The 16,304-nt window shown below is 38.7% G+C and overlaps 1 protein-coding gene across 3 annotated transcripts in view; it reads right to left on the bottom strand.

Annotated features, from left to right (window-relative positions):
• Positions 1 to 16,304, bottom strand: part of CBFB (core-binding factor subunit beta) — a 59,220-nt gene that overhangs the window by 18,957 nt on the left and 23,959 nt on the right. For 2 of the 3 annotated variants that reach the window (XM_061173417.1, XM_061173418.1), the window contains exon 4: positions 5,335 to 5,451. In XM_061173417.1, the coding sequence (XP_061029400.1) occupies positions 5,335 to 5,451 (117 nt within the window). Of the gene's footprint in view, positions 1 to 1,984; positions 4,860 to 5,334; positions 5,452 to 16,304 lie in introns of those variants that run through there. The other variant, XM_061173419.1, reaches the window with a different exon arrangement.

The raw sequence follows: 16,304 nt of genomic DNA on the forward strand, positions 1-16,304 counted from the left end.
TTGGTATGCTAGTTGTAGTTTTTCATTTTCATTGTATTTCTCTGTATGAACATGCAATTTATCCATTTGACTGTTAGTGGGCATTTGGGCAGTTTATAGTTTCTGGCTATTAACCAATAATGCCGCTACAATGTCCTAGCACCTATCTTTTGATGAATATATGTATTCATTCCCATTGCATACCATGCCTCAGGACAGAACTGCTGGATCATAGGTATACACATGTGCAGTTTTAGTATTTATTGCCAAATGTTGTGTCAACTTTATGTAATCAAACACCACACCAACTGTTGTTCCGCATCCTTGCCAACGTTTGTCAAAGGTACTCTGAACAAAGGCAAAAAGACAATACCTGTGAAAATATTTCAGTTGAAATACTTACACAATTTAATTTTTAAAAATGTAATTGTGACTATCCTCTGTTTATCTCTTAGCCTACCAGGTACCTGAGCATCTACTGGAGAATTTTGTTCTCACATGGCAGAGAAAGAGATTGAGCAAGCTTAGCTCCCTTGTGCATGTCTTATCAGGACACTAATCCTACCATATCAGGGCCCCACTCTTAGGACTCATTTAACCTTAACAGACCCCATAAAGGTCCTATCTCCAAATACAGTCATATTGGAAGTTGGGGCTTCAAAATATGAATTTTGGGGGAACACAAACATGCCATCCACAATAGCTGGTAAGTGGTGGGGCCAGGAATCACAATTACATGACCATGAAGTGCCTATTCCTAACTTCCATACTTCATTGCCTCTTTACATTTACTATCTTTCAGAAGACTGGGGGATGGGGAAAGCTCCAGAGAAGTGCTGACCGTTGACTGAATGGTTGGTATCCCCTGCTTTAAAATTTTTATATTATGTAAGACCTATTATTATATTAGTTTACTATGACAACAGATGGTACTTACTTTATAGTGATAAAGCCCAATTTGTGGACCAGGGCAACAAAGCCTGGGAAATTCTCAGTATGGAAAACACTGTGGGCTAAACTTTAAATTTTTACCTATCACTTTAATAAAATATTTCAGTTTTAGAAGTCAACTTAATCTGAAATTCACCCTTACATAAATTCAATCTGCTGTATCACTTCTTACAGAAACAGCCTTCTAAACTGCCAATTATTTACTATTTTTCTGAAGGAACTAGGTATTCCTTATCCCTGTGGAAATTAAGGTAGCAGAGATTCTTTCTTAAGAATTTTAACTTTGAGCCTGAATTTTTTACTAGGAAGGTTTAATTTTTTGATCTCTTAAGAAGAAAATTCCTACATTTCTATATATGGAGAACAAAATGGGAATAACAGAAATAACAAAAAGAGAGCTCCTTTTTATTCTTGCCATTATTTTAACTTTATTAAGAGGATTAATATTAAACAACTAAAAAAATTAACACCCGCTAATAATCAGATACTCTGACATGTTCTTTCAGCATTTTGAATATGTCATCACACTATCTTCTGGCCTCCGTAATTTCAAAAGACAAGTCAGCTCTTAATCTTACTGTGGCTCCCTTGTATGTACTGAGACCTTTTTCTTGCTGCTTTTAAGATTCTCTTTGTTTTTCAACAGTTTGGCTATGATGTACCTAGTTGTGGATTTCTTTCTGCTTACCCTACTTGGAGTTCATTAAACTTCTTGGATATGGAGATGAATATTTTTCATCAAATTTAGAAGTTTTTAGCCATTATTTCTTAAAATATATTTTCTGCCCCTTTCTCTCCTTACCGCCTGGGACTTTCATTACATATATGTTGGTCTGCGTGCTGGTGTCCTACAATCTCTGATACTGTTCATTTTTCTTTGTTCTTTCTTCTTTCTGTTCTTGAGACTGGATAATCTCTATTAATCTATGTTCAAGTTCACTAATTCTTCTGCCAGCTTAAATCTGTTGAGTCTGTGAATTTTTCATTTCAGTTATTGTACTTTTCAATCCTAGAATTTCTACTTGATTCTTTTTAAAAATTTAGATCTCTTTATTAATATTCTGTCTTTGATGAGTCACTGTCATAATTGTCCTTCAATTCTTTAAAGGAAGAAATTTTCCTTTAGTTCTCTGAACACACTGAAAAAGAATTGCTTTTAAGTCTTTTGTTACTAAGAACCATCATCTGAACTCCCTCAGAGTATCTACTGCCTGCTTTTCCCCCTGAGTATCAGTCACACTTTTGTGCTTATTTGCATGTCTTGTAATTTCCTGTTAAAAATTGGATATTTTAGATAATATACTGTAGCAACTCTGAATTCTGACCCCTGCCTCCAGCTTGTTGTTGCTGTTTTTTGTTTGTCTACTTAGTGACTTGCCTAGTTGTGTGGAGTCTGTTTCCCCAGCAGTGTGCAGCCTCTGATGTCACTGCTTAGTTTTTTTTTCTTTTTAAGCCTTGCTTTCTAGGGGGTTGCCCCTGGGTCAGCATAACCTAATGGTCAGCCAATGATTGGTCAGAGGTTTTGCTTAAACACCTTGAGTCAGAAGGCTTCTAATCCTTTGCCATGGAATCTGTGTGTGGCTTTCAAAGTGCAGGGAGTTTATCAGTCTACCCTGTATTCAGCCAGGGACTAGTAGCTTTCAAGGGCTCTCTCTGTCCTCTCCTGAACAGGTGTAGCCTTGCACACGTACACAGCCTTTTGGACCATGAGAGGTTAAGTGTGATCTCAATAAGGCTTACTTTAGCTATCTCTTTCCCTAGATTTCCCTGATAAATTTCTGGCTAGTCTGCCATTTTGCTGCTTCCTGAAACATTAGCTTTCTCCAACTGTTTGCCACAGAGACTGCTATTGTTTTCAATAACAGCCCTGGACATGTATTTTTCCAAGTGCTGCTCTAAATAAAGTCAGCTCCCTCTGACAGGACAGCAGAGCTGCCAGTCCTCATGGCTTGTCCTGCCTGCCCAGGGTAGAACTTGAGGAACCACAGAGCTAAGGGAGATGCGAGCAGCTCCCGACTAAAAGGCCAGACTATCACTGTTCTTACTGAAATTCACTAGCTTCGTTTGAATAAATGCCTCTCAATATATGTCCTTTGGTTAATTTCCAGAGACCTTAAATGGGTCTTTGTTTGTTTACAATTTTGTTAAGTTTAATCACCGCTTTTTGGAGAGAGAATCTGCCAAACTCCTCACTCAGCCATTTCAAAAGTGCTGCTCCTACATTTTATTTTAAACTGGGTTTTTTTTTCCCCCCTCATAATGTGCTAAGGATCCAGAACAAATATTAAACAGAACCATCTACTACACTTTGAAGTGCCCCACTAAGCACACAGTGGTAATCCAGTGCAATTCAGAACCACTGAAGGAAAAACTTTCCCCAAACCAGGACCAAAATTTGGGTCTCAATCTCTTCAGAATTCATCAATATTATGAGAACATGAGACTTTCCATACTTACTCTTTTAAAAAAATACTTCCTAACTTTATTTGATAACAACAAACTATATATAAAAAGAGACAAGGCAGGCGGGGAGGCCCATGGATGGAAGTTTGTGTGTGTGTGTGTGTGTGTGTGCGTGTGTGTGCGTGTGTGTGCACGCACGTGTGTGTGTGTGCGTGTGTGTGCGCGCGCGCGCATGCAGGGGTACTTGGGGGGGGTCAAGAATGGAGAGAGGGTCAAAAAAGAGGGTCAAAAATTAGAGAAAGGGCCTTCCCTCATCCCCCATCAGAGTTGGCACCCAGAGGAGGGTTCTTGAGGAAGCTGTGAGGGTCCACAGACGTGCCTCAGCCTATGAGATGGTAGAAGATCCAGCACCCAAAAGTGACCCAGTGACTGGCCCAGCTGAGCTCTGACCACTTGTGGACAGTGTATGCCATGCTGTAGCCCTGCTCCTCTGTGGTATCGTCCACATCAATGTCAAACAGGGAGCCCAGGTAGGCCAGGTGGAAGATGGCCAGGGCCCCAAAGAGCAGGTTTAAGGCTCGCACCCCTAGGCCCAAACGATGCTGGTGTGAACAGTCTGGTGGGCACCTTTTCGACAAGACACAGGCACTGAGGATCCGAGCCAGGCGCTTTCGGAGGATGTGCTCCACATAAGTGATAAATGCCAGGGACAGCAGCACCGCAGCCAGGTGGAAGCTAAAGCCGTGCAGGAGGGCGCTGGTTGCATAGGTGACCAGCACGGCTGAAAAGGTCCCCAGGTGGAGAGCATTCTTGAAAACATAGTTATTTAGCCAACAAGACATGGGCAGGTTCCAGCTTGTGACAACTTCCACCATGGACCGGGGCAGCTCCACATTCAGTGGCTTAGAGACCGTCAGGTCCCATTCCAGGTGATCCTTCTCCTCGGTGAAGCCAGCCCCCGCCAACGTGGCTGTGGCCTCAGATAGAAAGCCCACAAAATAGTTGCTGAAGTGGAAGGAGACAGCACTCTCGTAGGCTCGCAGCCACTTGTGAAGGAGGTGGTCACCATCAAGGGGGATGAAGTAGGGGAAGAGGTAGGGGCCCACACAGGTGGACAGCACAAGGCACAGCAGGGCCAGCACCAGGCTCTGGGCCACTTTCTGCAGCCACTGACAGCTCAGCGGGAGGCCTTGGACAGCCTGTAGGTAGCTGTGGAAGGATATCCAGGGCCCAAAGACGATGGTGCCCACAAAGAAGAGGTAGCCCATGAACTCCACGGGCGAGGGCACCACACCCACCTCGCCCCGGTCCAGATCGAAGCCCAGAGACACTGCCTTCATGGCCACAATCATCTGGGCCCCTCGCATCTTGTGCCATGTCACAGTGTCCACCACGTGCATCTCACCCATGAGTAGGTAGATGAGGATGGTGATGGAGAGGAAGATGCCACGATGGGAGGAATGTCGGCAGAGGAACAGCACGAGGTAGCACAGAAGGCAGAGCAGCATGACCCAAACCATGTGCAGCTGGAAGAAGTGGTAGAGGCTGAAGAACCCACCTGCCACGGTGCTTGCATGCTTCAGGTAGGATGGCAACCCAAGCCTCCCGAGGAGGCGGCAGGCGAGGCAGATGGCAAGGAGCAGCCAGATCTGGTCAAGGCCCTGCTGGGCAGTAGGCAGGAGACAGCCCTGTAGGAGCTGCTGGAAAAATTCCTGGCGGCTGAAGGTGGCCATTGTGGACCCCCACAGATGGATGAACAGATGGATAGACTTGGCAGTAAAGAAGCTGCGGTCCAGGGGCCCAGGGACACACCACCGCCACCACTGTCGCCGCCTCCTCCAGGCAGCCTCCCCCGCAAGCTGCAAGGCCGGGACCAGCTGCGGCTCCCAGGGCAGCACTGTATACTTACTCTTAAAGACTGGGTAAAATAGATCTCCAGATAAAGGCAAGATTAGGGGTAAATAAAGGGACCACAGTCAGTAAAGCCTGAAGTCACCCTACCTGGGCTCGCTCCTCATCAAACTCCAGGCAGCCCATACCATCCAGTCTCTGGAGATCAATCCAACCTTTCCAGATAACACAGACTCCATTCAGAATCATGGGAGCCTTCAAATATACCTAAGACACAGAAAGAAGGATGAAAACCAATGATAAGCCATCAGACACATAAAAAACAAAGGATAAACTTACTTATGAAAACTGGGTTTTTGGGGGGGGGAAAATACAATTATAAAATTAAGAATTGTAGGAAAGTATACAAAGCATAGCCTCTGACCATATTCTATAAATTAAGTTAATCTGGTTTACCAGGATTTTATTTCTAGTCACAATTTTTCCAGATTATTTATTTTTTTAAAGATTTAATTTTATTTTCATTTTTGGCTGTGTTGGGTCTTCATTGCTGCGTGTGGGCTTTCTCCAGTTGGGCTTCTCTTGTTGTTGAGCACGGGCTCTAGGTGTGTGGGCTTTAGTAGTTGTGGCATGCGGGCTCTAGTAGTTGTGGCATGAGGGCTCTAGTAGTTGCGGCATGCGGGCTCTAGTAGTTGCGGCATGCGGGCTCAGTAGTTGTGGCTCGCGGGCTCTAGAGCACAGGCTCAGTAGTTGTGGTGCACGGGCTTAGTTGCTCTGCAGCATGTAGGATCTCCCTGGACCAGGGCTCGAACCCGTGTCCCCTACATTGGCAGGAGGATTCTTATCCACTGCATCACCGGGGAAGTCCCTCCAGATTATTTTTAAAAGGAAGTTTTACAGATTTTGTAAAAACTGTAGTAAGGTGATACTTGAAGTGACATTGTTTCTTTTGCAGCTGAAGCTACTAGGATAATCAGGTACTTTGCTTTAATTTTTGAATCTTGAATAGGAAGACATAAAGATGTAAAACAACTGGAATTCACTAGCCCCTGAAGAGAGCACGCACTGTTTCTCCCTGTTTGGATACCTGGAGCCACCCAGGGTCAGGTTCTTCATATTTCCTTTCAGTTTTATAAGCTACCTCATAGATTCCTGGTAAGTAATGCTGTTTTTCTTTCTTTTTCTTTTTTTACTTAAGTTAGCCAGAGTTGATTTCTACCGCTTTTAGCCAAAGAACCTTAACTGATGCAACATTTATTTATCCATACTAAACATAAGAGAATTCTTCTGTTTCAAGTAAATAACCCTCGAGCAAAAGTCACTTTAGGTATGATTTCCAAATTTAAATCACTTTCATTTTTGATCACCAAATTAATTTTCATATTGCCTGTAAATATAGTTGTTCTCAAGAGCAATTAAGGATCCATCAAGAAAGGAAAGGTGCTAATACTATCATCTTGAGGTATTTTACTGTGATATAGTAAGAAAATATAAAAGAGAAGAAAAGAGAAATTTGTTAGTTCTTACAATCTCCCTCAACATAACACCACTTTATTCTAATAAGTACTTCAAAAAAAAAAATAAACCCAACATTGTTATTTTAGGTCTTCTCTACCTCATTTAACACGGGCTTCTGAATAAAAATCAGCATAGATTTTTTTTTTTTTTTATCATTTACTGCCTTAACAAGATCTTTTAAATGCAGAGGATGCAGGACTTCAATGAGTTTTCAAAATTCCAGGTTATCCAATATATCTTTATAAATAAGGTTCTTCATCTGCTTAAACCAAATATATTTTCTTTGGATAATCCCACTGCTTTTGTGAGCTAAAATTAGCATTATTTATTACCTATAATTATATAGTCAGTAAGGCAGTTTCTCATTTTGAGGAAAAAGCTGGAAGCATCAACTTTTTCTTTACTCAATTCAGCAGTTTCTTCAACAAAAAAAATCATGAGGCATTCTTGTTTTACAGAGGTTTAATAAGAATAACTTATTAAATTATTAATTATGTAATTATAAATATGCAACAAAAATGACTACTGAGACACCTGTAAAATAAAACCTAGAGGACTTATGCCTTCTTAGTACATATTTAAGTCATTCCCCTCCACTAGTAAACACAACTGTTTTTCCTGTTAAGGGCCCCAATAAACCATGCTGAATCAATTTCTACTGATATTGGAAAAAAAGCCAAAAACATAAGGTTCCATTTCTCCTCCCATTTGGACCAAGGGAAACAGTCTACAGTTATAGCTGAAACCGTTTAACCACACATTTCCTTCTGTTCTGATAAGTGCTCATTCCCTTTCACACTGTGAATTTAAACTTCCACTGGTATGCACGTAGTTGAACAAGTAACTGTGATGACCTCATATTCGATACCTCACTAAACCTAAAATAACCCTCTGAATTGCCTATCAATATAACTTGACTTACCACATCTACTAATCAAGATTCCCACTTACTCTTTCCAACAGAGGAGGGGGTGCTACACAATCAGGAGCACAGCATTTCACTTATCAATCTACCTCATTATTTTAAATTCTCACACTAAACATAAAGATAATCCTCATCTAATAGCAGAGAAAGGTCAACTTCATGATCAGATTCTATATTCTTCATCAATGACTTATATCTTTTAGATTCAAAGATTCCATAATCTAGCTTATTCATATTAACTTCCATAGTCAAAAAATATTTTCCTTACGAAATTACCAAATTTTTAAACAGCTGATTTATTACTTCTTTATAAAAGTTTTCTCATGACTAAGAAAACCACTGATCTGCTTTGGAAAATTCCTAAATGGGTTCAGAAAATGGCTACAGTTCATAATCAAGGCTAGTGCCTGGAATTGTAATTTAAAATATTTAGATGATCCTGTGATTTATTGAGATGTTCACATTTAAATAAATACAGTTTTATGTGTAGACCTTCAAAGTAAATGCTTGGCACTTTCATACATTCATGAATACCAAACCTTGAAGTACGAAGAAACTAAAACTCTCTTAGTTTGGTATTTTGTAATGTAATTTAATAATGTCATTTACACATTCAGACATTTTTCACTGAAAATAATGATGGTTTATTTCAAACTGTGAAAAGAAAATGTATTAGAATATGACCTAGGGTTTAAACCCATTGTCCTAGAACAATTAAATGTTTTATATAAAATGAATTCTATAAAGCCTTTAAATTGGGTAAATATTCAGCTAATCACACACAAAAATAACAAAATAGCTTGCTTATCTTTCCAAAAGTAAAATATCAGAGGATATGTTTAAGACTTCACAGAAAGTTAAAAGTGACTGCAGCCTCACGTTTTGTGTTCTTTTGGAAATAAGGTAAAAGTATTGCACAATTTTTTAATCAGCTCAATCTCTAAGTATCAGTATTTGTGATGTTATTTCAATCCAAATTACACAATCACTTTTCTTTCCCATTTGTAGCTTTAAATTCCACATCACTGTAGCAGTAGAGCTTCAGCAAAAACATGTACGCACCAACTGTGGCATTATCCATATAATGGAATACCATTCAACCATTAAAAAGGAATAAAGTAGTGATACATGCTACAACATGGATGAACCTTGAAAACATTATGCTAAGTGAAAGAAACCAGAAAAAGGCCACATACTATATGATTCCATTTATATGAAACATCCAGAATAGGTAAATACAGAGACAGAAAGGATATCAGTGGTTCCCAGGGGCTGAGGGGAGGGGGGAATGAGGAGTGACTGTTAATAAGTACAGGATTTCTTTTTAGGGTGATGAAAATGTTTTGGAATGACAGAGTGGTGACAGCTGCACAATTCTGTGAATATACTAAAAATCCCTGGATTTTTAGTTAATTTAGTGAAGGATGAATTTTATGGTCTATGAATTTTATCTCAGTAGAGCTATTATAAAAAATATTTGCAATAAGTTTTATCTGTTATATAGGTGACATCTATAAGATATGTATATGGAGATTTTTGAGCAGGCAGTTGCATATAGGATTCTAGCACTCTGTGAAGAGATATGGGCTGATGATATAAATCTGGCAGTCAACGACACAGTGGTATTTAAATCCAGGGGAAAGGAAGAGATTACTCAAGCAGTAAGTAGAAGGAGAAAAGAGGGGGACCCACGAAGAACCCTAAGGAAATCCAACTTTCAGATGTTGGGTAGAAGAGAATAATCCAGCAGAGCAGCCTATGAACTGCCAGTGAAGAAACAGGAAAACATGCAAAGAGCCTAGTGGCTAAAGGTTAAGTTAAAGGCCCCCAAGTAAAAATTTCCCCTTTGTTGGCTCCATAAGATTTTGAAGTATTACGTTACAGTAGCTTAGGTTACTCATAACTTTTAGCAATGCTCTTACTTAAGGCAGGAGTTCTTAGTCTGGAGTTCAGAAAACCCGCATGAGTTTGGGTTTATGGATAAGTTTCAAGAAGACCAGAAACCTCCCAAAATTCTGTGTAAAAATGTATGTTTGTGTCCATGTGCATTTTTCTAAGGAAGTCCAATGCTTTCACCAAATTCTCAAAAGGGTGTACAAGGGGAAAAGGATTCAACTATGACAGTAAAAATGCAATTCTTCCCTTTCCCCTCACAGACACCAAGCTTGAGAGATGATAAATACCCTTCATTTAGTAAAGGGACCAAACTGCTTAAGCAGCTAAACATTAGTTTCCCTGGGTTTTGAAATGTGCCAGAGGAAGGATAAGAGAGGACTCAGTCAGTTTCCCATTTATCAACCTGTACAAAATAGTTCTATCTCTGAGTCTGGAGTCTCTTATTCTGAGAGTATATAAATTTGGAATAAACACTGGCATCTTCAATTGCCCTTTCTTCTACAATACTATATGGATGTTCATTGTTTCTAGCTCCTAGGTAGCTGGACTGAGAATAGAAATTGAGGGTACAACGGGACAGCAGAAAGTTCCCTTTATTGAGTGGTTCTGAAGAAGATAATTTCAAGATAATTAAAACAGAGTAATCGTAAATTTGCAAAGACTCCCATGCACACTGGTACTGAGCCATAACACCAAGATACACAGAAACCAAGTGTCAAAGCTATTGATAAAAGCGAGAAGCAGATACTTCACCCTCAAAAAACCCATTTCAATTGGAAAGAATATTTCATTTCCTTATAGTAAACTATTAGAGCTCAAATAATTGTGACTCTAGCCAATAAACTGAGATATTAGGGAAAACAGTAGAGGAAATGATCAGTACCCCTTAGGCCCTCAGGACATACCTGAATAATGATTAATAGAAGAACAGAAGTACACCTGGAATTTAGAAATGTTTTTCTTGTAGCTTTCCTATAATTTCAATTTGAAAGGATTCACCTATTCAACAGACGTATATTACCTGTCATTTTGTACGTGGTATTATCATAAGGGCAGAGGGGAATACATGATGATTTTTTAAAAAATTGTATCTCACCACCCCAAAAAAGATTCCAACACCAGTTAAAGTCTTTAATAAGGAAGAGCGGAATGCATACAAAAAGAACTGTAAGAATTAAAACTGAATTCACCCATTACATTTAAGTAGGACTCACTTAACTCCTAAGGTTAACGGAATGTTCCATTGATAGTAATAAAATTGTAAGGAGCTGGATCCAGCAGCTTTGCAACCTCTTTTTAAAGACCACAGTTCTAACAAAGTTGCATATAAACATGACCAGGATATAATATTTGAAGATTATCTACCTGAAAAATATAAAATATTCAACTGAAAAACCAAGTGAATTAATGAGTTCAATAAAGTGGCTGGTTATAAAAAAAAATATACAAAACCCAGCAACTTTCCCGTATTACAACAGTAACTATTTAGAAAATAAAATGAAAAATTAAAAAAACAAACCTTATTTTAAAATAGCATTGGGATTTCCCTGGTGGCGCAGTGGTTAAGAATCCGCCTGCCAATGCAGGGGACAAGGGTTCGAGCCCTGGTCCAGGGAGATCCCACATGCCGCGAAGCAACTAAGCCTGTGCACCACAACTACTGAGTCTGCGCGCCACAACTACTGGGCCTGTGTGCCACAACTACTGAAGCCCGCGCACCTAGAGCCCGTGCTCCGCAACAAGAGAAGCCACCACAATGAGAAGCCCGCACACCGTTAACGAAGAGTAGCCCCTGCTCGCCGCAACTAGAGAAAGCCTGCATGCAGCAAGAAGACCCACGCAGCCAAAATAAATAAATAAATAAATTTATATTTAAAAAAATAGCATTAAAAGTATCTACTAAGAATAAATTTAATACGAAACAGGTAGGCTCTATAAGAAGAAAATACCTAATTTTTGAAACACAGAAAGAGACTTGAAAAACTAGTGAGATGTCATGTTCTCTAATGGTAAGACTACAAATGCCAATTTATACCAAAGTAATCCTTATTTTAACGAAATTCCAGTAAAATCTCAAAATAATGTTTTCTGGAATTTACAAAATAAGTCTATAATTCATACAAAAGAATCAGACCATCCAAGAGAATAAAAGAAAGTATTTTTCTGCTCTTTCAGCTATTAAGACCTGTAACAACGCAATCAGTACATATGCAGTAGTGCTGTGGCAGCCAGAAACAACTTGATGGAACAAACAAAAAAATTAAAAAACAAAACCACATATACAAGTACTTAATAAATGAAAAGGGCAACATTTCAAATCAATGGTAAAAGGGTATTTTACTTAACCAGTGGAGATGGGAAAACTGACTATCATTAAAAAAAAAAAAAGTTTGAAAAAAAATAAATAAAATGGCTAAAATATTAAAATAAAACAAGGTAACTATTTCTAAACAAAAGGTAAAAATTTTTTAAATTAGGGACTTCCCTGGTGGTTGACTGGGTAAGATTCTGCGCTCCCACTGCAGGGGGCCCAGGTTTGATCCCTGGTCGGGAAACTAGATCCTGCGTGCTTGTGGCAACTAAGCGTCCGCATGCCGCGACGAAGCTCCTGTGTGCCGCAACTAAGACCCGGCGCAACATACATACATACATAAATATTTTTTAAAAATTTTTTTAAATTAAAAATCTTAATAATGTGTATGAGGAGAGATACCAGGTTCTACTACATTGTAAGAGGGAGCGTGAACTGGCTAACAATTCTGGGAAGGCATTTTTTGGCAACAGTGTGAATTTTCCTCTTACAAATAGCTCGTGGGGCTCAATATCAAAAAAAACAAACAACCCAATAAAAAAATGGGCAGAAGACCTAAATAGACATTTCTCCAAAGAAGACATACAGATGGCCAAGAGACACATGAAAAGATGCTCAACATCGCTAACTATTAGAGAAATGCAAATCAAAACTACAATCAGATATCGCCTCACACCAGTCAGAATACCCATCATTAAAAAGTGTCTACAAAAAATAAATGCTGGAGAGGGTGTGGAGAAAAGGGTAAATTGGTACAGGCACTATGGAGAACAGTATGGAGGTTCCTTAAAAAACTAAAAACAGAGCTACCATATGATCCAGCAATCCCACTCCTGGACATATATCTGGAGAAAAACAGGGTTCGAAAGGATACATGTACCCCAATGTTCATTGTAGTGCTGTTTACAATAGCCAAGACATGGAAGCAACCTAAAGGTCCATCAATGGATGAATGGATAAAGAAGATGTGGTACATATATACAATGTAATATTACTCAGCCATTAAAAAGAATGAAATAATGCCATTTGCAGCAACATGGATGGACCTGGAGATTATCATACTAAGTGAAGTCAGACAGAGAAAGACAAATATCATATGATATCACTTATATATGCAGAATCTAAAAAAAAAGTGATACAAATGAACTTATTTGCAAAACAGACTCAGACTCACAAGTTTAGAGAACAAACTTATGGTTACCAGGGGAGAAGCGTGGGGGGGGAGGGATAGATTGGGAGTTTGGGATTGACATGTACACACTACTATATCTACTACAGATAACCAGCAAGGACCTAGTGTATAGCACAGGGAACTCTGCTCAATATTCTGTAATAGCCTAAACGGGAAAAGAATTTGAAAAAGAACAGATACACGTATATGTAAAACTGAATCACTATGCTGTACACCTGAAACTAACACAACATTGTTAATCAACTATGCTCCAATATAAAAATACAAAATTTCTTTAAAGTGTGAATTCTCCTTTGACCCAGCAATGTCATGCCTATGAACGTATCCTAAAATTTAATCAAAGATGTACACAGAGTATTTTATTACAAGGCTGTTCACTCTTAAGGGTTTTTTAATAATGGCAAAAGGTTACAAATAACCTAGATGCTCAACATTTTGTTGTTTAATGCTGAATCAACAATATATATTAAACAAGGTGTCTTTAAACAGAAACATACATAAACAAGATTATGTATTAACTGGCTGAGGAGGATGTTGTGACCAGAGGCTTGCAGGAACCTAACTCTGTATTTTCCGCGGAAGAAGTTGTTCGGTGTTCATTAATTCCAAGTCTGCAGGGACTTTATAGAAGATAACTACCATAAATTAGGAGAATCAACCATAATTATTTTTTAAAGGAAAGGAATATTATCACTATGCTTAACCCCAAGACAGCATGGGAAGAGTAAAAACTAAATGTACTTTAGAATCAGATAAAACCTGGATTTAAATCCTGGTTCTAACAGTGTATTTGAGACAAATCATTTAAGATTGCTAATAAGCCTCAGATTCTTCACATATAAAAATCAAGGCTAAATAATACCTCTTTCATAGTTGATAGTAAAAATTAGTTAAGCCAATGTACATACACTTATGAAACATATAGAGCACCACAGAAACTGAACGCTTACACACAATACTTCCACCAAAGTTTTACACAGTGATTTCTCTCCAAGGGAAAGAAGCCATTTTTTTTTGAGACAATGAACAGTTGATCACACCAATGAATCAGCAGATAAGCAATAATACTGGGATGGCCACAGGCACCCAGGAAAACAAGATATTCCACAAAGGAAGTATGCACCCTGCCTTTTAGCTGTAATCATTTCTGTAGTCTATTTAACAGATTCCTTTAGAAGATACTTGGTTCTGACTCATTCTCCTTTAGTCACATGTTCCTCCTCATTTAGAAATGCATAGTCAGCTGCTTGCCTGTTGGATAATCATTACAGACAGTCATTCAATCTCACTTGCCTCTGAATCATAATTGGGTTGCATGTAAGTGTAAAAAATAGCTTCTTCTATAGTGATTTAATGTAATTTACCAATCTACTTCTTACAGTTCCAAACAGAAAACAGTACTTCTTGCAGAAATTGTAACATGGATTAACACAGAATGTGCCTGGAACTTGAAAGATTAAGCAAGCAAACGTGTGCATGCGCATGCATGCACACACGCAGACGCACACTCAATAAATGGATGTGTTAACCAAACCCATCCTAAAAGGCATATGGAAAATGAATTAAAATATGTAAAAGTAAAGAAAAAAAAAGGCATAGGGACCTGAATAGCCAAAACAATCTTAAAAGAACAAAACTGGAGGATTCACACTTCCTGATTTCAAAACTTAAAGATTCATTAATCAAAACAGCTTAGTATTGGCATAAAGACATACAGACCAATGGACTAGAGTAAAACACCCAGAAATAAACCCTCACATAGGTGGTCAAATGATTTTTGACAAGGGTGCCCAGACCATTCAATGGGGAAAGGACAGTCCTTTTAATAAACGGTGCTAGAAAAATGGATATCCATATGCAGAAGAATGAAGTTGGACCCTTACCTAACACTATCTACAAAAATTACTTCAAAATGTACCAAAGACCTAAATGTAAGACCTAAAACTATAAAACTCTTAGAAGCAAGGATAAAAGCTTCATGACACTGGATTTAACAATGATTTCTTGGGGATGACACCAAAGAAACAGGTAACAACAACAAAAATAGACAAACTGGACTTCATTAAAATTTTAAAAATTTGTACATCAAAAGACACTATCAACAGAGGAAAAAGGCAACCCACAGAATGGGAGAAAATATGTGCAAATCATATACCTATTACGGAATTAAAATCCAGAATCAATATAGAGAACTCCTAAAACTCAACAACAAAAAACCCCCAAATAACTCAATTCAAAAATGGGCAAAGTACCTGAATAGAAATTTCTCTAAAGAAAATATACAAATGGCCAATAAACACATGAAAAGATGCTCAACAACACTAGTCATTAGGGAAATGCAAATCAAAACTACAGTGAGATACTATGTATAAAATAAGCAACAGGGATATACTGTACAACACACGGAATACAGCCAATATTTTATAATAACTATAAATGGAGAATAACCTTTAAAAATTGTGAATCACTATACTGTACACCTATAACTCATATAATATTATACATCAACTATACGTCAATAATAAGAATAAACCTGCTATAAACATTAAAAAAAACTACAATGAGATACCAACCCACAGCCATTAGGATCACTACCATCATAAAAACAGAAAGGGGACTTGCCTGGTGGCGCAGTGGTTAAGAATCCACCTGCCAAGGCAGGGGACATGGGTTCAATCCCTGGTCTGGGAAGATCCCACCTGCCACAGAGCAACTAAGCCCGTGCACTACAACTACTGAGCCTGTGCCCTACAGCCCAAGCACCACAACCACTGAGCCCACACGTCACAACTACTGACGTCCGTGCACCTAGAGCCCATGCTCCGCAACAAGAGAAGCCACCAGATGAGAAGCCCGTGCACTGCAACAAAGAGTAGCCCCCGCTCGCCGCAACTAGAAAAAGCTCGCGTGCAGCAACAAAGACCCAACACAACCAAATATAAATAAATAAAAAACAAAAAAACCCAGAAAACAAGTGTTGGTAACGATGAGAAATTGGAACCGCTGTGGGAATGTAAAAGAATATAGCTGCTGTGTAAAAGGATAAAATACCTAGGAATAAACCTACCTAGGGAGACAAAAGACCTGTATGCAGAAAACTATAAGACACTGATGAAAGAAATTAAAGATCATACCAACAGATGGAGAGATATACCATGTTCTGGGATTGGAAGAATCAATATTGTGAAAATGACTATACTACCCAAGCAATCTACAGATTCAATACAATCCCTATCAAATTACCAATGGCATTATTTACGGAACTAGAACAAAAAATC

The sequence above is a fragment of the Eubalaena glacialis genome, chromosome 18 (genome assembly GCF_028564815.1).
Source record: "Eubalaena glacialis isolate mEubGla1 chromosome 18, mEubGla1.1.hap2.+ XY, whole genome shotgun sequence".
Lineage (NCBI taxonomy): Eukaryota > Metazoa > Chordata > Mammalia > Artiodactyla > Balaenidae > Eubalaena > Eubalaena glacialis.